Source organism: Papio anubis, chromosome 13 (assembly GCF_008728515.1).
Source record: "Papio anubis isolate 15944 chromosome 13, Panubis1.0, whole genome shotgun sequence".
Lineage (NCBI taxonomy): Eukaryota > Metazoa > Chordata > Mammalia > Primates > Cercopithecidae > Papio > Papio anubis.
In genome coordinates, this window is record NC_044988.1 from 98,532,518 (window position 1) to 98,557,749 (window position 25,232).

The following is a 25,232-nucleotide window of genomic DNA, read 5'->3' on the forward strand; positions in this document are numbered from 1 at the left end:
GATATTTGCCTTTCAGGGTAGTAGTAAGGATCAAAAATAATGTAACTTAATGTGTTTACAAATAACATTGTTATAACTAATTTAACCACTTTCGTTTGTTTGTTTGTTTGTTTGTTGTTACTTAGGCATAACCAGTTCTGTGTTATAAAGTCTGTGGAGGTGAATATGTGTGTGTGTGTGTGTGTGTGTGTGTGTGTATTTTATAGGCATCTGAAGGGCAGAAAAAAGTCTGTAGTGAAAATATTTTAAAATATTTTTATTTTAAACTCAGTGGGCTATTGAGAATGAAGAAATGATTCACTGTTCTTTTCATAGCCCAAGTTCAGCTGAAAAAGTGAAAGCTAATAAAGATGTAGCGTCACCATTGAAGGAACTGGGTTTAAGAATCAGCAAGTTTTTGGTGAGTAAAAATTAGCACTCGCTCAGTTTATTACTTGCAGTGTGGATGTATATGGTTGTGTTGCTAGTGATAGTGAAAATTCAGTTTATTTTTGTTTTGGGAATTAAATTGAACATGTTGTGTTTTATAAATACCCAGGTTGTAACTCTTCTCCCTAAAAGTTACAAGTCAAAGTTGCCTGATCCATTTACTGCATATCATAGGGTTTTCCTCACCAGACATGTGGTGGTCTTTAAGGTGACTAAGTTTGTCATTTCAGAAACTCACATCACGCCTACTGCTGTATTAGAGTGCTTGGTGAATAAGCATCGTTGTTTCTGGCATGTACATGTAATTGTAATAAAAATTGTATGTCAGTGACTGGCTCTTGTCTTCCATTAGAGTCAGAATTGTTATGTTGAATGAATCTTTGAGTAGCATTTTTGTTTATTCAAGTCCTGTGTTCATTGTAGAAGACAAATCTTTAAATGCTCTGCATCCTGTGTGCGACTTCTGAGCTGAAGTGGCTGTTCCTCACTTAAAATCTCTTGTGTTTCAGGGTCTTGATGAAGAACAGAGTGTGCAGTTACTCCAGTGTTACCTGCAAGAGGACTACAGGGGTACTCGGGACTCAGTAAAGGTTTGTGGTTTATGTCAGCTCCTTTCTGCTGCCTTTATCCGTTTTCCGTTAGTTTTAGATAATGAAGGGTTTTGGCACCAATTCTTTTATCAGTGGTAGGTGATCAGGTACAGTCATCTTCAGGAAAGACCTACTAAAGGCTTTAAAAAAACATGACCTGGGTGCAATGGCTTGTGCCTGTACTCCCAGCTTCTTGGGAGGCTGAGGCAGGAGGATCACTTGAGCCCAGGAGTTTGAGGCTCAGTCAACTGTGATCGCACTGCTGCACTCTAGCCGGGGCAAAAGAGTGAGACCCCATCTCTTTAAAAAAATAAAGAATATGTATGCACATAAGCTGAGATCTGTCTTCATACTTGGAGGAGTGGAGAGGTCAAAGACTGACATGTTAATCATGGAATCTTGGGCTATTAGAGGTGATAAGGATTTGGTAGAATTTCTAGCCTGCCCAGTCCCTCATTTTGCATAAGAGGACTGAGGCCAGAGGAGAAGGGAAGGGATTTGAGCACAGGTTTGGGTACATTTGAGTTGAAAATAAGGTGGAAAGTATATGTAGAAATAAATGTGCAATTATAATCTTGAAGGATGAAGTGAAGGTATGTATCTTATTACTTGAGTTTTGCCTAAAAGATGGCCTCTTAACTGCTCTGTTTTTCTTTTCAGACAGTACTGCAAGATGAGAGGCAGAGCCAGGCCTTAATCCTGAAGGTCAGTAGTAGTCACCATTTCTATTCTTTGATGTAAAATTGAGTGACAGCTTCTTTTTTTTTTTTTTTTTTTTGAGACGGAGTCTCGCTCTGTAGCCCAGGCTGGAGTGCAGTGGCCGGATCTCAGCTCACTGCAAGCTCCGCCTCCCGGGTTTACTCCATTCTCCTGCCTCAGCCTCCCGAGTAGCTGGGACTACAGGCGCCCGCCACCTTGCCCGGCTAGTTTTTTATGTATTTTTAGTAGAGACGGGGTTTCATCGTGTTAGCCAGGATGGTCTCGATCTCCTGACCTCGTGATCTGCCCGTCTCGGCCTCCCAAAGTGCTGGGATTACAGGCTTGAGCCACCGCGCCCGGCCACTTGTGTATATTATTAAACAATAATTCCTTTCATCCTGTATATCCTGGTTTATGAAAGTCTTTTGCTTTATTTTGGCCTAATTCAGTATGTTTGCATTTCTGTGATTCCTTATATAAATTTAACTTTTCCATCCACATCTTTAAGTGAAATTATCAATAAATTTAAACTTGAGTTTCCTGTGTGCAAAGGTGAGTAACTGATTTTGAATCTTTGGGTTCCGCAGATTGCAGATTATTATTATGAAGAAAGAACCTGTATTCTTCGTTGTGTCTTACACCTTCTCACTTACTTCCAAGATGAAAGACACCCCTATAGGGTAAGCTTGTTTAGTCCTCTTGGTTCTCTTTACACTGGATCATCTTAATAATTTTGTTAATATTATTTGAATATTTACCTTTTATTCTAGGTATAATTTACTCTCTTGATTATTTTTAAAGGTTGAATATGCAGACTGTGTTGATAAATTGGAGAAGGAACTAGTTTCAAAATACAGACAGCAGTTTGAAGAGCTTTATAAAACTGAAGCACCAACTTGGGAGACACATGGAAATCTCATGGTATGTGGTTACTGTGCTCTCCTGTAACTCTTGTTTTTTAAGATGGAGTCTCGCATTGTCACCCAGGCTGGAGTGTAGTGGTGCGATCTTGGCTCACTGCAACCTCCATCTCCTGAGTTTAAGCAGTTCTCCTACCTCAGCCACCCAAGTAGCTGGGATTACAGGCACCTGTCGCCACACCCAGCTAATTTTTGCATTTTTAGTAGAGACGGGGTTTCACCACCTTGGCTAGGCTGGTGTCGAACTCCTGACCTCAGGTGATCTGCCCACCTTAGCCTCCCAAAGTGCTGGGATTACAAGCGTGAGCCACCACACCTGGCCTGGAACTCTTAGGAGGATTGCACACCCTTGCTTATAGAACTGCAAGTTAAATTATTTATTCATTCATTTAAAACATATAGATTATCTTTTTTTTTTTTTTTTTTTTTTTGGTGAGATGGAGTCTCCCTCTGTTGCTCAAGCTGGAGTGCAATGGCACAGTCTCAGCTCACTGCAACCTCTGTTTCCTGGGTTCTAGCGATTTTACTGCCCCAGCCTCCCAAGTAGCTAGGATTATAGGCACCTGCCACCATGCCCAGCTAATTTTTTGTATTTTTAGTAGAGATAAGAGATATGGTTTCACTATGTGGGCCAGGCTGGTCTTGAACTCCCGACCTCAGGTGATCTGCCTGCCTTGGCCTCCAAAAGTGTTGGGATTACAGACGTGAGCCACTGCGCCTGACCTAGATTATCATTCTTTTTTTTTTTTTTTTGAGATGAGTCTCGCTTTCTGTCAGCTTCAGGCTGGGAGTGCAGTGGCCGATCTCAGCTCACTGCAAGCTCTGGCCTCCCCGGCTTGTTTCTATTTTCCCGCCCCAGCCTCCCAAGTAGCTGGGACTATATAGGCTCGGGCCACCTCTGGCTAGGCTTTTTAGACATTTTTTAGTAGAGATGGGTTTCACCATGTTAGCCAGGATGGTCTCCATCTCCTGACCTCATGATCCGCCCACCTCGGCCTCCCACAGTGCTGGGATTACAGGCTGAGCCACCGCTCCTGGCCTACATTATCATTCTTTTGAGACGGAGTTCCCCGCCTCATCAGCTTCAGGCTGGAGTGCAGTGGCCGGATCTCAGCTCACTGCAAGCCCGGGCCCCGAAGCCATTTGCATTCCTCCTAGTCTCAGCCTCCCCCAGTTGCTGGAATTACAGGGCGCCGCCACCTCGGGCCCCGCTAGTTTTTGTATTTTTAGTAGAGACGGGTTTCACTGGTTAGCCAGGGATGGTCTCGACCTCCTGATCTAGTGATCCGCCTGCCTCTCGCCTCCCAAAGTGCTGGGATTACAGGCTTGAGCCATCACAAGCTCAAGCATTAATATTCTTGAGAAAAGTTTGAACATGTCATACAAATCAAAATATTGATGACATTAATTAATAGTACTTAATTCTGACTTTGACTTTTTTGCAGTCCCATTACTTTCATTTCTTTTTTTTTTTTTTTTTTTGAGACGGAGTTTCGCTCTGTCGCCCAGGCTGGAGTGCAGTGGCCAGATCTCAGCTCACTACAAGCTCCGCCTCCCGGGTTCACGCCATTCTCCTGCCTCAGCCTCCCAAGTAGCTGGGACCACAGGCGCCCGCCACCTTGCCCGGCTAGTTTTTTTGTACTTTTTAGTAGAGACGGGGTTTCACCATATTAACCAGGATGGTCTCGATCTCCTGACCTCGTGATCCGCCCGTCTCGGCCTCCCAAAGTGCTGGGATTACAGGCTTGAGCCACTGCGCCCGGCCCATTACTTTCATTTCTTACCTAAGATTTGTTTAGTTGTTAATAGAATTCTGAACTTAATATTTCATCTTACTATTTTCTGCTCAGTGTGTAACACCAGTCTGATTATTTTATCCTAATTTCTAAACCAGTTTGCATCTATAGATTGTAGCATGACCTTGTTTGTTTTAAAAATAATACATTCTTATTAAGACAAGTCAAAAACACAGCTACTTAAAACATAGTTAATGGATGAAAAGGGTCTGTTCATACATACAACATTCCTGTCCTTGGAAAGTTTGCAGTCAGAAGCATGAAATTGCAATACAAGCCTAAAATTCCCAGGAATAAGTTTAGGACAATTTAAAATCTAAATGAAGAGAACTTTAAAAATGCTATAAAAGGTGTAAAAGAAGACATAACTGAGGCTGGGCACAGTGGCTGTAATCCTAGCACGGTGGGAGGCCAAGGCAGGCAGATTACTTTAGGTCAGGCGTTCGAGACAAGCCTGGCCAACATGGTAAAACCCTGTTTCTACTAAAAATACAAAAATTGGCCGGGCACGGTGGCTCAGGCCTATAATCCCAGCACTTTGGGAGGCCAAGGTGGGCGGATCACTTGAGTCAGGAGTTCAAGACCAGCCTGGCCAACATGGTAAAACCCCATCTCTACTAAAAATACAAAAATTAGGCGAGTGTGGTGGCACCCACCTGTAGTCTCAGCTACTCGGGAGGCTGGAGTGGGAGGATCACTTGAGCCCAGGAGGCAGAGGTTACAGTGAACCAAGATTGCACCACTGTACTCTAGCCAGGGTGACAGAGCAAGACTCCGTCTCAAAAAAAGGAAAAACCATAAAAAATAAAAATGCAAGCCTAGCCAATATGGTGAAACTTCGTCTCCAGTAAAAATACAAAAAAAATTAGCTGTGCATGGTGATGCGTGCCTGTAATCCCAGCTACTCGGGAGGCTGAGGCAGGAGAATTTCCTGAACCCAGGAGGCAGAGGTTGCAGTGAGTCGAGTTTGCGCCACTGCACTCCATCGTAGGCAACAGAGCAAGACTCTGTCTCAGAAAAATAAAATTAAAATACAAAAGTTAGCTGGGCGTGGTGGCACGCACCTGTGCTCCCAGCTACTCAGGAAGCTGAGGCAGGAGAATTGCTTGAATCCGAGTGGTGGAGATTGCAGTGAGCCAAGATGACGCCATTGCACTCTGGCCTGTGCAACAGAGCAATCTCTGTCCCAAAAAAAAAAAAAGACATAACCAAAGGGAAAGACACACTATATATATATACATATATATATATCTATTTTTTTTTTGGAATGGAGTTTCGCTCTTGTTGCCCAGGCTGGAGTGCAATGGTGCAATCTTGGCTCACCACAACCTCTGCTTCCCAGGTTCAAGTGATTCTCCTGCCTCAGCCTCCCAAGTAGCTGGGATTACAGGCATGTGCCACCACACTAGGCTAATTTTGTATTTTTAGTAGAGATGGGGTTTCTCCATGTTGGTCAGACTGGTCTCGAACTCCCGACCTCAGGTGATCTGCTCGCCTTGGCCTCCCAAAGTGCTGAGATTACAGGTGTGAGCCACCACGCCTGGCCTAGGACACATCGTACTCTTTTTTTTTTGAGACTATGTTTTACTCTTGTTGCCCAGGCTGGAGTGCAGTGACATGATCTTGGCTTACCACAGTCTCCGCCTCCCGGGTTCAAGCACATCTGCCTCAGCCTCCCGAGTAGCTGGGATTAAAGGCACGCGCCACCATGCCCAGCTAATTTTGTATTTTGAGTAGAGATTGGGTTTCCCCATGTTGGTCAGGCTGGTCTCGAACTCCTGACCTCAGGTGATCTGCCTGCCTCAACCCACCAAAGTGCTGGGATTATGGGTGCCATTGCTCAAGGCTGATACACCATATGCTTCTTTTTTTTTTTGAGACGGAGTCTCGCTCTGTTGCCCAGGTTGGAGTGCAGTGGCATGATCTCAGTTCACTGCAACCTCTACTTTCAAGCGATTCTCCTGCCTCAGCCTCCTGAGTAGCTGGGATTACAGGCATGCCACCATGCCTGGCTAGTTTTTTTTTTTTTTTTGAGACGGAGTTCTCTGTCGCCTAGGCTGGAGTGCAGGGCCGGATCTCAGCTCATCAGCCCGGGCCCCGGGTTCACGCCGCATTCTCCGCCTCCTCAGCCTCCCGAGTAGCTGGGACTACAGGCACCGCCACCTCGGCCCGGCTAGTTTTTGTATTTAATAGAGATTTGGTTTCACCCTGTTAGCCAGGATGGTCTCGACCCTCCGACTCGCGGATCCTCGCCTGCCCCGCCTCCCAAAGTGCTGGGATTACAGGCTTGAGCCACCGCGCCCGGCTAGTTTTTTGTATTTTTAATAGAGACAGAGTTTCACCGTGTTAGCCAGGATGGTCTCACTCTCCTGACCTTGTGATCCACCGGCCTTGGCCTCCCAAAGTGCTGGGATTACTGGTGTGAGCCATCGTACTTGGCCTCATTGTAGTTTTAATTTGTATTTCCCTGATGACTAGTGATGTTGAACATCTTTTCACGTGCTTATTATACCTTCTTCAGTCAAGTGTCTGTTGACATTTTTATCCCCTTGTTTTTCGTGGATGTTTGTCTTACCAAATTGTGAGAGTTCTTTATGTGCAATATTGTAGATATAAGCTGTTTACCAGATAGATGTTTCACAACTATTTTCTTTCACCTACTGGCTTGTCTTTTCCCACCTTAACTCTTTCTTTCTTTTTCTTTTTGAGACAAGGTCTCGGTTTGTCCCTCAGACTGGAATCCAGTGGTGGGAACCTGATTCACTGCAGTCTCGACCTCCCTGACTCAAGTGACCCTCCTGCCTCAGCCCCACAAGTAGCTGGGACTACAGGCGGGTACCACCACACTTGGCTAATTTTTTTTTTTTTTTTTGTAGAGATGGTTTTGCCATGTTGCCCAGGCTGGTCTTAAGTTCTGTAGCTCAAATGGTTTATCCGCCTTGGTGCCTCCCAAAGTGCTGAGATTACAGGCATGAGCCACTGCTCCTAAACTGTATCTTTCCAAGAGCCAACATTTTAATTTTAGTGTTTTGTTTCGTTTTGTTTTGTTTTGTTTTTGAGACAGTCTCACTCTGTCACCCAGGCTGGAGTGCAGTGGCATGATCTTGGCTAAGTGTAATCTCTGCCTCCCGGATTCAAGGGATTCCCCTGCCTCTAGCCTCCCGAGTAGCTGGGATTACAGGCATGTGCCACCACGCCTGTCTTATTTTTGTTATTTTTGGTAGAGATGGGGCTTCGCCATGTTGGTCAGGCTAGTCTTACTCCTGACCTCAGGTGATCCACCTGCGTTGGCCTCCCAGAGTGCTAGGATTACAGGCATGAGCCTCCTCGCCCAGCCAACATTTTAAGTTTTGATAAATGTTTTTTTCAGTTTTGTCTATTATGGTTCCTGCCTTTTGGAACTTATCTTTAAATGTTTGATGGAATTTACCAGTGAAGCCATCTGGGCCTGGAGTTTTCTTTGTGGAAAGGTTTTTAATTATTTTATTTATTGATTAAAATTTTTTTGATCTCTTTTTAAAATTTTCATCAAGTTTCTAACAAAGTTTTAAATACTGAATTGTTTTCCTTGATTGATACGGAGCTTTTCAAGTTTCCTATTTCTATTTGGGACAATTTTGTTAATTTGTGTCTTTAAGGAATTTGTTCATTTCATTTCACTAGTGAAATGTATTTACCTAGGCTGTTCATATTATTTTCTTATCCTTTTACTCTCTTTGGAGTCTAGTGCTGTGCCCTTGCTCATTTCTGATAATGATAGTTTTGTCTTCAATTTTCTTTATTAAAAAAAAATTTTTTTTTTGAGACGGTCTCACTGTGTAGCCCAAACTGGAGTGCAGTGGCGTAATCTCGGCTCACTGCAACCTCCACCTTCAGGACTCAAGTGATTCTTGTGCTGCCTCAGCATCCCGAGTAGATGGGAGTACAGGTACGCACTATTAAGCTCAGCTTTTTTTTGTATTTTAGTAGAGACAGGGTTTCACCATGTTGCCCAGAGTGGTCTCGAACTCCTGAGCTCAGGTGATCTGCCCCGTTCAGTCTCCCAAAGTGCTGGGATTATAGGCGTGAGCCACCGCGTCCGGCCAGTTTTCTTTATTATGATGTTTTATATTTAATTGATTTCTGTTCTGTGTGTGTGTGTGTGTATATATACATTTATATCTATATATATATACACATATATATACATATATATATACACATATATATACACACATATATACACACACATATATATATACACATATATATATATACACACACACATATATATATATATATATAAAATTTTCACTCTTGTTGCCCAGGCTGGAGTGTAATGGTGTGATCTTGGCTCACTGCAACCTCCGCCTCCCGGGTTTAAACTATTCTGTTGCCTTAGCTGCCCAAGTAGCTGGGATTACAGGCGCCCACCACCACGCTCAGCTATTTTTTGTATTTTTAGTAGAGACGGTGGTCTCACCATGTTGGCCAGGCTGTTTTTTTGAGACAGAGTCTCAAGGCTGTGTCACCTAGGCTGGAGTGTGCAGTGGCTGATCTGGCTCACTGCAAGCTCCGGCCCCAGGTTCAGGCCATTCTCCTGCCTCACAGCCTCCTAGTAGCTGGGGACTACAGGCTCACCACCACCAGTTAGTTTTTTGTATTTTTAGTAGAGACGGGTTTCTCTCACCCATGTTAGCCAGGATGGTCTCTTTCGGACTCTGACCTCGTGGATCCTGCTCGCCTCGGCCTCCCAAAGTGCTGGGATTACAGGCTTGAGCCACTGGCCCCGCCCAGGCTGCTCTTTTGAACTCCTGACCTCACATGATCTGCCTGCCTCAAGGCCCCAAAGTGCTGCTGGGATTACAGGCGGAGTTAGCACGCCTCGGGCTTCTCTCTTTTTAAAATCGCATTTGCCTCTGTGTGTGTGTGTGTGTGTGTGTGTGTGTGTACCCAGCCTTGTTCTTTATTTTATATATATATTTTTTTCCTCTTTTTTAATTTTATTTTTAATTTTTTGAGACGGAGTCTTGCTCTATCACCCAGGCTGGAATGCAGGGATGTGATCTCGGCTCACTGCAATCTCCGCCTCCCGGGTTCACGCCATTCTCCTGCCTCAGCCTCTCGAGTAGCTGGGACTAGAGGCACCCGCCACCAAGCCTGGCTAATTTTTTGTATTTTTACTAGAGACAGGGTTTCACCGTGTTAGTCAGGATGGTCTCGATCTCCTGATCTCGTAATCCGCCCGCCTCGGCCTCCCAAAGTGATGGGATTATAGGCGTGAACCACCGCCTGGCCTCCTCTCTTTTTTTAATGGGGGTGTGTGTGTGTGTGTGTGTCTGTGTGTGTGTTTGTGTCTGTGTGTGTGTCTGTGTGTCTGTGTGTGTGTGTTGGAAGTCTCACTCTGTCACCCAGAGTGAGACTCTCTGGATTTAATGTGCAAATATTGGATGTTTTTCGTAAATATCTTTTTTTTTTTTTTTTTTTTTAGATGGGTTCTTCCTCTGTTGTCCAGGCTGGAGTATAGTGGCACAATCACAGCTCACTGCAGCCTTGACCTCCTGGGCTCAGGTAATCCTCCTACCTCAGCCTCCCAGCTAGCTAGGACTACAAGCATGCTCCAGGTTTTGCCCTGTTGCCCAGGCTGGTCTTGAACTCCCGGGCTGAAGAGATCTGACCACCTTGGCCTCCCAAAGTGCTGGGATTACAGGTGTGAAGTACTATACCAGACGAAACATCTTACTGTTCCCAGTGTTTTTATTTGGTTCTTTTGTCTGAGAACACATTCTTTGTCATTTTAGTCTTCTAAAATTTACTGTCTCATGTTTTATGGCCTACCCTATGATCTTTCTTGGTGATTGTACCTGTACACCTGGAAAGAATGTCTAGTTTTGTCAGTTGAATAGTACGACTTTATTAACAAGGGATTGTTGATAACCTAAATGCTCATTAAGTGAGCAGGTTAAATAAATGATGGCATTTATGTGCAGTGGAATACTATGTAGTATTAAAAATATTGAGGGCGTTGGTTGAATAATCTATAGCATATCCACATAATGAATTATTATGCACATAAGAGGATTAAAAATAGAGATTTTTTTTTTTTTTTTTGTGACAGAGTCTGACCGTGTCACCCAGGCTGGGGTACAGGGCCATGGTCGTAGCCTACTGCAGCCTCAACCTCCCTAGCTCAAGTGGCTCTCCTGCCTTAGGCTCCAGTATAGCTAGTATTACAGGCATGCACCTCTAAGCCTGGCTAATTTTTAAAAACTTTTTGTAGGGATGGAGTCTCGCTGTGTTTCCCAGACTAGTCTTGAACTCCTGGACTCAAACAATCCTCCCACTTTGGCCTCCCAAAGTATTCAAGTGTTAGGCTTATAGATGTGAGCCATTAGGCTTATAGATGTGAGCCACCCTGCTAGTCCAGAAAATTTTTACGATATCTTTATAAGAGATAATTTTTAAGATACATTGTTGTGGCTGAGTGTGTGGTGGCTCAGGCCTGTAATCCCACCACTTTGGGAGGTAAAGATGGGAGGATTGGTTGAGCCCAGGAATTCAAGACCAGCCCTGGCAACATAACAAGACTTTGCTTCTACAAAAAATTTTAAAAATTGACCAGGCGCGGTAGCTCACGCCTGTAATCCCAGCACTTTGGAAGGCCAAGGTGGGCGGATCACCTGAGATCAGGAGTTCAAAACCAGTCTGGCCAAGATGGTGAAACCCTGTCTCTACTAAAAAGAAAAAAATTAGCCAGGCGTGGTGGCAGGCGCCTGTAATCCCAGCTACTCGAGAGGCTGAGGCAGGAGAATCGCTTGAACTTGGGAAGCAGAGGTTGCAGTGAGCCAAGATCGTGCCATTGCACTCCAGCCTGGGGGACAAGAGCAAGACTTCATCTCAAAAAAAAAAAAAAAGAAAGAAAATTAAAAGCATTAGCCATGGCCGGGCACTGTGGCTTGCACCTGTAATCCCAGCACTTTGGGAGGCTGAAGTGGGTGGATCACGAGGTCAGGAGTTCGAGACCAGCCTGGCCAACATGGTGAAACCCTGTCTCTACTAAAAATACAAAAATTAGGTGGCCATGGAGGCGTGTGCCTGTAATCCCAGCTACTTGGGAGACTGAGGTAGGAGAATCGCTTGAACCTGGGAGGCGGAGTTTGCAGTAAGCCGAGATTGCGCCATTGCACTCCAGCCTAGGTAACAGGGTGAGACTCCATCTCAAAAAAAAAAAAAAAGAGCCAGACATGGTGCTAACCTGTAGTTCCAGCTACTTGGATGGCTGAGGCAGGAGGATCGCTTGAGCCCTGTGGGTCAAAGCTACAGTGAGCTGTGATCATAGCAGTGCACTCTGGGTGACAGAGTGAGACCCTCTCTCAAAAGAAAAGATACATTGGTTGGCTGAGCACAGTGGCTTACGCCTATAATTCGCAGTGCTTTGGCCTCGCAGGAGGATCTATTGAGGCCAGGAGTTCAAAACCAGCCTGTGCAACTTAGCAAGACCTTTTCTCTCCCAAAGATTTAAAAAAAGAAAAAATGAGCCAGGCGTGTTTGTGCTCACTTTTAGTCCTAACTACTCGGGAGGCTCAGGTGAGGGGATGGCTGCCATGAGCTATAATTGTACTGCTGCACTCCAGCCTGGGTGATAGAGTCAGACCCTGTCTCTTAAAAAAAGAAAAGCCAAAAATCTGTCTCTTAAAAAAAAAATTAAATACGGGCCAGGTGCAGTGGCTTGGGCCTGTAGTCTCAGCTGTTTAGGAGGCTGAGGTAGGAGGATCAGTTGAGTGTAGGAGTTTGAGCAGCCATAATCTGCCGCTGCACTCTATCCTGGGTGACAGATTGAGACCCTTTCTTTAAAAAATGTTTTTTAAGTACTGTTTTTAATCTCACGTTATTTCTCTCCCATTTTTTCTTCATCAATCGTACAGACAGAGCGCCAAGTGTCTCGCTGGTTTGTTCAGTGTCTTCGGGAACAGTCCATGCTGCTAGAAATTATTTTCCTTTATTATGCATACTTTGAGATGGCACCCAGTGACCTACTTGTATTAACCAAGATGTTTAAAGAGCAAGGATTTGGTAGTAGGCAGACCAATAGGCACCTGGTGGATGAGACTATGGATCCTTTTGTAGATCGGATTGGGTAAGTCAGTGAATTGAACATCATGGAACTTGCAGTGTTTAGAGCATTGATACTATAGTGGTATGAAAGCAGGTTGGGGGTAGGTGTACTTTTCACTTAATGGGTGGGGAAATAGGTCTACTACCACGTTCCCTTTCACGCAGGGAGTAAAGACTGGGATTGAGAGAGGACTCTCAAAATGAGTATTGTAATCTCTTTTACTTACTGTCTTCATTTAAGGGATTCATCCATTCAACAAAAATTCGTTGAACAACTATTGTAGGCCAAGCCCTATGCAAATGCTAACAAGATTGTGATAAATAAGGCATATATGCTCACTGTTCTCTTTCAGGTGATAGTCTATGGACTTTAAATTTCTTGTTTTTTCTATATTTATGACCATGGATATATCCACAATCGGGGGCCTGGTCACTCTGTGAGCAAAGATACATACCAGTTAATTTTGTGTGTCTGTGTGGTATAGATGGGGTCTCACTTTGTTGTCCAAGATAGTCTTGAACTCCTGGCCTCAAGTGATCCTCCCACCTCTGCTTCTCAAAGTGTTAGGATCATAGGCATGAGCCACCATGCCTGGCCCAGTAGGTTTTTTTGATATTGCTGTGTCTTATATTTCACCTTTGTCTCTAGTGAGTTTCAGAACAGGATATATAACATGGTGATACTGTTTTTCTTTCTAGCTACTTCAGTGCCCTCATCCTGGTGGAGGGCATGGATATTGAGTCCTTACATAAGTGTGCTTTGGATGACAGAAGAGAACTGCACCAGTTTGCGCAGGATGGGCTTATTTGTCAGGTGAACTTGGAATAGGCTCTTTTTTTTCAGAGGGTTTATGTTAGTAGTAGCTTTCAACTACTGAACTGCTACATAAATTTTCAGTGTTGTGGAACTCTACATTGTTCAGTGATGTGGAGGTTCTACAATGTTTTTGTTTTGTTTTTTTGAGACGAAGTCTTGCTCTGTCACCATGCTGGAATGCAGTGGCGTGATCTTGGCTCACTACCATTTCCACCTCCCCGGTTCAAGCGATTCTCCTGCCTCAGCCTCCCAAATAGCTGGGATCACAGCTAATTTTTGTATTTTTAGTAGAGACTGGGTTTCACCATGTTGGCCAAGATGGTCTCGATCTCCTGACCTCGTGATCCTCCTGCCTCAGCCTCCCAAAGTGCTGGGACTACAGGCTTGAGCCACCGTGCTCAGTCTGTTTTGTTTTTTTGAGACAGAGTTTTGCTCTTCACCCAGGCTGGAGTGCAGTGGTGCCATCTCAGCTCACTGCAACCTCCACCTCCCAGGTTCAAGCGATTCTTGTGCCTCAGCCTCTGGAATAGCTGGGATTACAGGCACACGCCACCACGCCCGGTTACTTTTTGTATTTTTAGTAGAGATGGGGTTTCACTATGTTGGCCAGGCTAGTCGTGAACCCCTGACCTCAAGTGATCCACCTACCTCAGCCTCCCAAAGTGCTGGAATTACAGGCTTGAGCCACCGTGCCTGGCCTCAACAGTGTTAAATAGTTGATTAGACCTGGAGGAAATCTCAGGTTCGTCAGTCATCTATACTAAGGTGATAATTGAATCTGTGAGAGTGATTCATTCATGGAGATGGAACAAGGACAAAAGAGATTCAAGGAGAAAACCCTGGGGATTATTGACTGCATTTAGGGAGCCTGTGAAAGAAGAGGAAAGGGGAAAAACATTGAGATGAGATGGTTAGGAAGATAGAAAATGAACACAGATTGTAGAAAGTTTGAGAAGGATCAGGGTAAAATTTCGAAAGAGTGTCTATTTTAACATGCATTTTATAATCTTAAGACTACATAAAATTAGTAGACAAATTTTGTGGGTAAAAGGAAGAGTAATTGTAATTGAGGAGTTTTATTAGTGAGGTGGCTGGGGGTTTGAGAAAAGTGAAATATCAGAATGAGAGAGTGAGGCCACTCTTTATGACTTGCTTATTGAGCATGATGAAGAATCTGGTCGAGGGATATTGAGGCTTTCTGTTCAGAGATGTAGATGTGTTTTCTTCTCTCACTAGGATATGGACCGTTTAATGTTGACCTTTGGGGACATTCCACATCATGCCCCAGTTCTTTTGGCCTGGGCTCTCCTCCGTCACACTCTGAACCCAGAAGAGACAAGTAGTGTGGTCCGGAAGATAGGTGGCACAGCCATCCAGCTGAATGTGTTTCAGTACTTGACCCGATTGCTCCAGTCACTTGCCAGTGGGGGAAATGATGTGAGTTTAAGGCTCTGGGTGGTGAGCATGGGAGTGAGCTGGCAGAAGCATTTCAATAATGTAATAATTATAATGGTGGTGTGGATAATGGGATCATGTTGTAACCTTTTGAGAGCATTTAGACATCATCAGACATTGTTTGAAATGTTTGTGAACATTATCTTATTGAATCCTTATAATACTTCTTTGTGTTAAAGATTATCACTCTGTTTTACACATTAGGAAATTGAGACTCAGAGAGATGTAATTTGCCCAAAGCAACAAAAATAGCCAGTAAATGGTAGATACAGTTTGAACTCTGCCAGTAAATTATATCTTAAGATAGCTTTGGCCATATTGACTGGAGAAGTCACTTTCAGGGGACTTAATCAACTGTAACAAGATGAATTAGAAATTCTCTTGAGTCTTATGTTGGGGTTTGAGTGACATAGTTTAGAGAGCTTGCTTGTTTGTTTATTTTTGAGACAGTCTAGCTCTGTCACCCAGGCTGGAGTGCAGTGGCGCGATCCTGGCTCACTGCAACCTCCGCCTCCCAAGTTCAAGCGATTCTCCTGCCTCAACCTCCCAAGTAGCTGGGACTATGGGTGCCTACCACAACGCCTGGCTACTTTTTTGTATTTTTAGTAGAGATGGGGTTTCACCATCTTGGGCAAGCTGGTCTTGAACTCCTGACCTTGTGGTCTACCTACCTTGACCTCCCAAAGTGCTGGGATTACAGGCGTGAGCCACCATGCCAGCTAATGAGCTTGTTTTAACATGGTAAAATGAAACCTCAGGTTCAGTAATTATTTTTTCTTTTTCTTTTCTTTTTTTTTTTTTTTTTGAGACTGAGTCTTGCTCTATTGCCCAGGATGGAGTGCAGTGGAATGACCTTAGCTCACTGCAACCTCTGCCTCCTGGGTTCAGTGGGATTCTCGTGTCTCAGCCTCCTCCCAGGTAGCTGGGATTACAGGCACCTGCCAACATGCCCGCTAATTTTGTATTTTTTTTTTTTTTTTTTTTTTTTGAGACGGAGTCTCAGCTCTGTCGCCCAGGTTGGAGTGCAGTGGCCGATCTCAGCTCACTGCAGCCCGGGCCCCAGGTTCACGCATTCTCCTGCCTCAGCCTCCCCAGTAGCTGGGGACTACAGGCGCTCGGCCGGGCCTGCTAGTTTTTGTATTTTTTTAGTAGAGACGGGTTTCACCGTGGTCAGCCAGGATGGTCTCGGGATCTCCTGACCTCGATCCGGGCCTGGCCTCGGCCTCCCAAAGTGCTGGGATTACAGGCTTGAGCCACCATACCGCCTTCCACTTTTGTATTTTTAATAGGGACGGGGTTTCACCATGTTGGCCAGGCTGGTATCGAACTCCTGATCTCAAGTGATCTGTCCGCCTTGGCCTCCCAAAGTTCTGGGATTACAGGTGTGAGCCACCGTGCGCTGCCAGATCAGCAATTATTTTACTCCTTGGTTGGTATGCATTTGCCCAAAGGAGTTGAAAAGATATCCACACAAAAACATACACACAGACATTTATAGCAGCTTTATTCATAATTACCAGAACTCGGAAGCAACTAAAAGGTCCTTCAGTAAGTATAACTAAACTGTTGTATATCTAGATGATGGAATATTTATATACTGCCAAAAAGAAATGAGCCATCAAACCATGAAAAGACATGGAGAAAACATTAAATGCATATTAGTAAATGAAGCCAATCTAAAAAGGCTTCATAGTATATGTTTCCAACTATGTGACATTCTGGAGAAGGCAAAACCATGGAGACATTAAAGAGAATAGAATAACGGTCTAGTGGAGCAGGAGGGCTGAATTAGGTAGAACACAGAGGATTTTTAGGGCAGTGAAGCTATTCCATGTGATACTACAACGGTGGATACATGTCATACTTGCCCAAAAATCCATACAATTTACAACACAAGAGTGACCCTTAGTGTACACTGTGGACTTTGTGTGATAATAATAATGCCAATTTAAGTTCTTTAGTTGTAACAATTGTACTGTTTTGGTGGGATGCTATTTACGTGTGGAGGCAAAGAATACATAGGAAATCTTTGTACTTTTCTGCTCAGTTTTGCTGTGAACCTAAAACTGCTCTACAAAACAAAGCCTATTTAAAAGACAGAAAACTCAGCCAGCAGGCCCTACTTGTCACTGGTTGGCTTATCTTGTGGCCGTTCAGGTGCTATATCAATTCCCATTACCACATGCAGACTGTTTTCTGTAGGCTGGATATGATTTTCTTCCCCACTCAAACTTTGATGATTTTGGCAATAATTCCCTTTTTTTATTCTTGATTTTGTTGTAATATTTGTGGTTCCTACTTCTTCTTTTCTCCCTTTGTCTTCCTGAGCTTGTAACTAAATTAGGAAAATTATGAAGCTTCAGATTTCCTTTCCGTCTGTTTACGAAGAATATATGAATGCGATAGGATTATGTTGAACCTGGGAAAGAGTTATGTTACTCAGAATGATTCACTGACTCCTTTCTCATTCCAGTGCACCACCAGCACTGCATGCATGTGTGTCTATGGACTGCTCTCTTTCGTTCTGACCTCGTTGGAGCTGCACACACTGGGCAATCAGCAGGTAGTGTCTGGCTTTCATGAAGCTGTCTCTACTGCCCAGCTTTGCAATCAAGTCCCAAAAATATACCCCCATTGGATCTGATACTGTTTACCTCATGTGTTAATTTGTTTACTGGTGTTCTTTTTTTTTTTTTTTTGAGATGGAGTCCTGCTCTGTCGCCCAGGCTGGAGTGTGGTGGCGCGACCTCGGCTCACTGCAACATCTGCCTCCTGGGTTCAAGCGATTCTCCTGTCTCAGTCTTCTAAGTAGCTGGAATTATAGGCGTCCGCCACCTTGCCCAGTTAATTTCTGTATTTTTTGTAGAGACGGGGTTTCGCCATGTTGACCAGGCTGGTCTTAAACTCATGACCTCAGGCAATCTGCCTACCTTGGCCTCCCAAAGTGCTGGGATAACAGGTGTGAGCCACTGTGCCCGGCCTTGTTTTCATTTACTGTTATATAGGTGATAAATGTTAATTGTAGAAAAAAACAGAAAATGCTGATAAAAACAAAAAAGTATGGTCCTATCACATAGATAACTTGTTAACATTTTGATGTATTCCCTTCCATTTTCCAAATATGTATATAGGTGAAAATAGAGTAATTCTTCTCTAGAAATGGAACAGCCATGGATATACTGTTTTTAAAATTTCTGTTTATTTTATTTATTTATTTATTCATTTATTTTTTTTGGGGGGGGGGGGGCGGAGTCTTGCTGTGTCGCCCAGGCTAGAGTGCAGTGACGTGATCTCGGCTCACTGCAACCTCTGCTTCCTGGGTTCAAGTGATTCTTCTGCCTCACCCTCCGAAGTAGCTGGGATTAGAGGTGCCTGCCACTGCGCCCAGCTAATTTTTGTATTTTTGGTAGAGACGGGGTTTCACCATCTTGGCCAGGCTCGTCTCAAACTCCTGACCTCATGATCCACCCGCCTCGGCCTCCCAGAGTGCTGGGATTACAGGTGTGAGCCACCGCGCCTGGCCCTGTTTATTTATTTTTTAAGAGACAGGGTCTCAGTATGTTGCCCAGGCTGGTCTCGAACTCTAGGACTCAAGTGGTCTTCTCACCTCGGCTTCCCAAATATATACCATTTTGTAACCTCTTTTTTTCACTCTGTCCCAGAGTAAAAAAAAGTACATCTGTCCCAGACATTTGTTGGTGCTAGTAAGTCTTCTGCAGCGGGATTTTTTTTTTTTTTTTGTGACAGAGTCTTACTCTGTTGCCCAGGCTGGTCTTGAACTCCTGGGCTTAAGCAGTCCATCCCGTCAGCCTCCCACAGTGCTGGGATTACAGGTGTGAGCTATGGCACGTAGCCTAAAAATGTTTTTTAAGATGAAACATTTCAAACTTACACCAGAGAAGACAAAATTACATAATGAACTCCATGAGCCCATCACCAGATTCTATCTGTTGTCATATCATGGATAATCTTTTTTCTGCCCCTTCCCTCCTTGATTATTTCAAAGCAATTGTCAGATGCTATTTAACTTGATCTACAAACATTTCAACAGAACTTAACGTTACAACCATTATCACACAAAAGCCCCCCAGAAAATATTGTCTCTTTTTGTTATTTGGAGACAGGCTGGAGTGCAGAGTACAGTGGTGCAATCTCGTCCCACTTCAACCGCACCTCCTGGGCTTAGATGATCCTTTCACCGTAGCCTCCTGAGTGGCTGGGACTACAGGCGTGTGCCGCCATGCTCAGCTAATTTTTGTGTTTTTCTTGTAGAGATGGAGTTTTGCCATGTTGGCCAGGCTGGTCCCAAACTCCTGACCTCAAGTGATCTGCCCGCCTGTGCCTCCCAGAAGTGCTGGGATCACAGGTGTGAGCCACCATGTCTGGCTGAAGTTATTTTTCTTATGCTCAGATTGTACCATCTTTGGCCTGTAACAGCTTTCTAAATCTGTTTGACACTACCCTTATATATTTTGATAGCTCTGTTGCTTTCTTTTTTTTTTTTTCTCTGTTGCTTCCTTTTAAAATTTAATTTCTTTTTCTTTTTTTTTTTTTTTTTGAGACAGAGTCTCGCTCTGTTGCCCAGGCTGGAGTGCAGTGGCGCGATCTCGGCTTGCTGCAAGCTCCACCTCCTGAGTTCATGCCATTCTCCTGCCTCAGCCTCCCGAGTAGCTGGGTCTACAGTGCCTGCCACCACGCCCAGCTAAATTTTTTGTATTTTTAGTAGAGACGGGGTTTCACCGTGTTAACCAGGATGGTCTCGATCTCCTGACCTCGTGATCCATCTGCCTCGGCCTCCCAAAGTGCTAGAATTACAGGCGTGAGCCACTGCGCCTGGCCTTATTTATTTTTCTTTAATACGGAGTCTCACTCTGTCACCCAGGCTGGAGAGTAAGTGGCATGATCTCCACTCATTTCAACCTCTGCCTCCCAGGTTCAAGCAATTCTCCTGCCTCAGTCTCCTGAGTAGCTGGGTTTACAGGTGCATGCCACCACGTCTGGCTAATTTTAGTATTTTTAATAGAGATGGGGTTTTGCCATGTTGGTCAGGCTGGCCTCAAACTCCTGACCTCAAGTGATCCGCCTGCCTCATCCTCCCATAGTGCTGGGATTACAGGCATGAGCCACTGCACCAGGCCTATGTTTATTTTTTATTTTTTTGAAACGGAGTCTCACTCTGTTGCCCAGGCTGGAGTACAGTGGCGCGATATCAGCTCACTGCAACCTCTGTCGCCTGGGTTCAAGTGATTTTCCGGTGTCATCCCCTTGAGTAGCTGGGATTACAGGTGTGAGCCACCATGTCTGGCTAGTTTTTGTACTTTTAGTAGAGACTGCGTTTCACCTTGTTGGCCAGGCTGATCTCAAACTCCTGACCTCAAGTGATCCGCATGCCTCGGCCTGTCAAAGTGCTAGGATTATAGGTGTGAGCCACTGTGCCTTGCCTCTTTTCTCTGTTGCTTTCTGGTACAAGATGCTACAGGATTATCTTGTAAGATTCTTACGTTAGACCTGGAATCTGCTTATTCCAAGGAGCCTTGGTTATTTTTAGTGGGAAATGATATTTGATGGGTATCCTGAAAACTAAATCACTGTGTTCATTTTCAGTGACTAGTAACTTGTTCTGTAAATTGACTAACTTGGTGAAAATTTAAAATTTTTTTATCATTAGCGAGAAATGAGTTTGTGTTGAATTGAAAGACTCAATTTCTAGAGGCTGGGTATGGTGGCTTATTCCTGTAATCCCAGCACTTTGGGAGACCAAAGAGGGCAGATACCTGAGGTCAGGAGTTTGAGATTAGCCTGGCCAACATGGTGAAGCCCTGTCTTTACTAAAAATACAAAAATTAGCTGGACATGGTGGCAGGCGCCTGTAATCCCAGCTACATGGGAGGCTGAGGCAGGAGAATTTCTTGAACCCGGGAGGCGGAGGTTGCAGTGAGCCGAGACTGTGACATTGCACTCCAGCCTGGGCGACCAGAGTGAAACTTTGTCTCAAAAAAAAAAAAAAAAAAGACTCAGTTTCTAAAGGTCATGGGCATAGAACAAAGTCTGTGTACTCTGGGAGATTTCTGGTTATTTTTGACCTGACCTTACACCTGGAGGATTGATATTAACATATTAGGGCCAGGCACTGTGGCCCACACCTGTAATCCCAGCAGCTTGGGAGGCCAAGGCGGGAGGATGACCTGAGCTCAGGAGTTCAGGACCAGCCTGGGCAACATGATGAAGCCCTGTCTCTACCAAAAATACAAAAAGTTAGCTGAGCATGGTGGCGTGCTTCTGTAGTCCCAGCTACTCAGGAGGCTAAGGTAGGATTGCTTCCCTGGGAGACACAGGTTGCAGTGTGCTGAGATGGCGTCACTGTACTCCAACCTGGGAGACGGAGTGAGACCCCCCATATCAACAACAACAACAAAAACATACTAGAGTTGCAGGAGTCCTGGTACTTGGATTTTAAAGAAATCATTCAGTGAGCATTTATTAGATTCCCTGTGTTTGCTAAGCTCTGTGCTAAGTGCTAAGGATAGAACAATTAAAGACATTGTTCTTGGCCAGGCACAGTGGCTCATGTCTGTAATCCCAGCACTTTGGGAAGCCAAGGCAGACGGGCCACCTGAGGTCAGGAGTTTGAGACTAGCCCAGCCAACATGGTGAAACTAAAATGCAGAGATTAGCTGGGCGTGGTGGTGGGCGCCTGTAATCCCAGTTACTCGGGCGGCTGAGGCAGGAGAATTGCTTAAACTGGGGAGGCAGAGGTTGCAGTGAGCCAAGATGGTGCCATTACACTCCAGTCTGGGTGAAACAGCGAAACTTCGTCTAAAAAAAAAGAAAGACATTGTTTGTGCCCTCTAGGAGAGCAGTCTAGCTGAGCCTAGTAATAACTTACATTTATGTGGCATTTTTGAATTTACAGTCTACTTCCACGTACATTATCTCATTTAATCCTTATTTATAATCCTTACTTATAATCCTACTCTGAAGCAGATATTACTATCCCAATCTTATAGATAAAGCATTTCTGGTTCAGAGAGATGAATTTGTCTAACGTTATACAGCAGACACAACACACCCTGGACAGAATATAATCTTACTTTTTAAACCCAGAGTTCTTGGCTGGGAATGGTGGTATACTCCTATAACCCAGTGGTTTGGGAGGCCGAGGTGAGAAGATCACTTAAACCCAGGAGTTAAAGGCTGCAGTGAGCTATGATGGTGCCACTGCACTCCAGCCTTGGCAACAGCAAGACCCTGTCTCTAAAAATAGATACGTATCTACTTACATACATACATACATACAAAAAAGGTAAAAAGAGGCTGGACTCACGCCTGTAATCCCAGCACTTTGGGAGGCTAAGGCGGGCGGATCACGAGGTCAGGAGATCGAGACCATCCTGGCTAACACGGTGAAACCCCGACTCTCCTAAAAATACAAAAAATTAGCCTGGTGTGGTGGCAGGTGCCTGTAGTCCCAGCTACTCTGGAGGCTGAGGCAGGAGAATGGTGTGAACCTGGGAGGCGGAGCTTGCAGTGAGCCGAGATCGAGCCACCCCACTCCAACCTGGGCGACAGAGTGAGACTCTGTCTCAAAAAATAAAAAGAAAAGGTTAAAAAGAAAGAAAAACTCACCCAGAATTCTTGCACTCTAGTCTGAGCGATAGAGCATGACCTTGTCTTCCCTAAACATAAATAAATAAATCAGGCAACCAACCCATCCACCCTTAAGCAGTTTTTTGTTTGTTTTTTGAGACAGAGCCTTACTTTATTGCCCGGGCTAGAGTACAGTGGCGTGATCTCGGCTCACTGCTACCTCCATTGCCTGGGTTCAAGTGATTCTCATGCCTCAGCCACCCAAGTAGCTGGGATTACAAGGTGTGTGCCACCACGCCTGGCTAACTTTTTTTTTTTTTTTTTGAGACGGGGTCTCGCTCTGTTGCCCAGGCTAGAGTGCAGTGGTGCAATCTTGGCTCACTGCAAGCTCCACCTCCGGGGTTCACACCATTCTCCTGCCTCAGCCTCCCTGAGGCTGGGACTACAGGCGCCCGCCACCAAGCCCGACTAATTTTTTTTGTATTTTTAGTAGAGACGGGGTTTCACCTGTGTTAGCCAGGATGGTCTCGATCTCCTGAACTTGTGATCTGCCCACCTCGGCCTCCCAAAGTGCTGGGATTACAGGCGTGAGCCACCGCGCCCGGCCAACAACTTTCATATTTTTAGTAGACACGGGGTTTCACCATGTTGGCCAGGCTGGTCTCGAACTCCTGACCTCAAGTGATCTGCCGACCTCGGCCTCCCAAAGGGTTAAGATTATAGGGGTAACCCCCGCACCCAGCCAACCAACCAACCAATTCTTAATCAGTTCTTTCTGACTTTCTATATTAAGATGTTTGTTTTATTTTATTTTATTTTATTTTATTTGTTTTCAAGATGAGGTTTTACTGTGTTGCCCAGGGTGCTCTGGAACTCCTGGATTGAAGTAGTCATCCCACTTTAGTGTTTATTGGTGTTTTGGTGTTTTTATTTCAAAAGAATACAATAATAAAGATAGACTGGTTCAGCTGGGGAAAATGATCCATTTTTCTCCCCTCTGCAAACAGGATATAATTGATACAGCATGTGAAGTCCTGGCCGACCCTTCTCTTCCGGAACTGTTCTGGGGAACAGTAAGTATGTCAGAGAGAGTCGCTGCATAGCAAAAGAATTGATCAAACACTTGTTTTCTTACAGGTTTTGTACTAAGCATTCATGTGTATTTTCTCAATCTTCATAAAAATGTATGAACTAGATACTATTACTGTCCCTCTTTTAATGTGATGACATATGACACTTAGAGATGTGAAGTGATTTGCTCAAAGTCACACTTAGAAAGAGGCAGCCAAAACCCAGTTCTGACTTGAGTCTGCAGCCCACATTATTACCAGTGTGCTGTCTCCAAGCCACCAGTTTTTTGTTTTGTTTTTGTTTTGTTTTGTCTTTTGAGATGGAGTCTTGCTCTGTTGCCCAGGCTGGAGTACAATGGCGTGACATTGGTTCACTGCAACCTCCGCCTCCTAGGTTTAAGCAATTCTCCTGCCTCAGCCTCCCAAGTAGCTGGAATTACAGGCGCCCGCCACCATGCGCGGCTAATTTTTTGTATTTTTAGTAGAGACGGGGTTTCACTATGTTGACCAGGCTGGTCTCGATCTCCTGACCTTGTGATCCGCCCGCCTTGGCCTCCCAAAGTGCTGGGATTACAGGCGTGAGCCACCGCGCCCAGCCTTCCAACCCACCAGTTTTTTGTTTTCATATATGGCAGTGTTTTAGACACCAGTGTTCCCGCAGCTCTTGAAAGTACTTTTAGGAGATTGTAACTGTAGCCTATGAGTTGTCAGGGTATTGTAACTAGTTAAAGTGAGAATTTGGCTTTGAAAAGAACAATTTCTCACCAGTACTTGCTCTGAGCATTGATAATAACCTCAAACCTCAAGATCCAACTGATGAGCTACCTGTATATTTTACCCTCTTTTTTGTGAGATGCTGTCTGATGTTCTAGAACCACAGTGCTCCTGGGAGAAGCTGGTATGAAACAGTATCTAGAGTGAGGATCTGTGGCTCCTGTGTGGTAGTTAACTGCTGACATAGTTGGGTAGTTTGCACTTTAGTGGAAACATGTAATGCACAGGTGAACAATACTGTCTTCCCATAGAAAGGATGGCTGGGAAGAGGTCACTGGATAGCATAGTAGTCTCTTTTTAGGTCCCTCACTAAATCAATTGTTTTATATCCTTTTTCAGTGGAAATGTGAAAGTCTTAAATTATTAAGGAGGGATGATATCTGTCTAAAAGGAAGGATTAATTCTAAATTTTCTCATGATTGCTGGGAAATTTGGAGAGATGTTAATTTGTGGATAATGTGAAGATCAGTGATTTGTCCCCTTCCACCACAGGAGCCAACTTCGGGCCTTGGGATCATTCTGGACAGTGTGTGTGGCATGTTTCCCCACCTCCTCTCCCCACTCCTGCAACTGCTCCGAGCCCTGGTATCAGGGAAGTCCACTGCCAAAAAGGTAAGTTGCTCAGTCAGGTAAGTAAAGAGAATGGGAGATTCTTTATAGAGACTTTATAAAATCGGAATCTGTTTTGCTTTCCACATTGCAGTTCTACTGCCATGACAAAAGTTACTCTGAAGGTGAATGAAAGATACGAAAGATAGCACCTCAATTCTATAAAACTAAATAATCTTTTCATTAAGTACCTATTGTAGATACTGTGGGACTAAGACTAAGTATAAAGTTCCTTAATATCTACTTAGAAGTTACTAGATATAAGAAATAAATAGCTAAGAGCCAGGTGGTATGGAGTAAATGTCATTTGAGCAATAAAGACCATACTGTTCAGGAGAGATAACTGCCCTTGTAGAGTGATGGGGACTTGAGTTGAGTGTTAAAGCATAGTG

At 44.4% G+C, this 25,232-nt stretch overlaps 1 protein-coding gene across 3 annotated transcripts in view; it reads left to right on the forward strand.

The window, feature by feature from the left end:
* NUP188 (nucleoporin 188) overlaps positions 1-25,232 on the forward strand; it is a 65,170-nt gene that overhangs the window by 13,311 nt on the left and 26,627 nt on the right. For 2 of the 3 annotated variants that reach the window (XM_031654625.1, XM_031654626.1), the window contains exons 4-14: positions 316-400; positions 939-1,019; positions 1,680-1,724; positions 2,306-2,398; positions 2,520-2,639; positions 12,339-12,550; positions 13,228-13,342; positions 14,582-14,782; positions 17,274-17,363; positions 23,395-23,460; positions 24,724-24,843. In XM_031654625.1, coding sequence (XP_031510485.1) covers positions 316-400; positions 939-1,019; positions 1,680-1,724; positions 2,306-2,398; positions 2,520-2,639; positions 12,339-12,550; positions 13,228-13,342; positions 14,582-14,782; positions 17,274-17,363; positions 23,395-23,460; positions 24,724-24,843 — 1,228 coding nt within the window. Of the gene's footprint in view, positions 1-315; positions 401-938; positions 1,020-1,679; positions 1,725-2,305; positions 2,399-2,519; positions 2,640-9,904; positions 9,985-12,338; positions 12,551-13,227; positions 13,343-14,581; positions 14,783-17,273; positions 17,364-23,394; positions 23,461-24,723; positions 24,844-25,232 lie in introns of those variants that run through there. The other variant, XM_031654627.1, reaches the window with a different exon arrangement.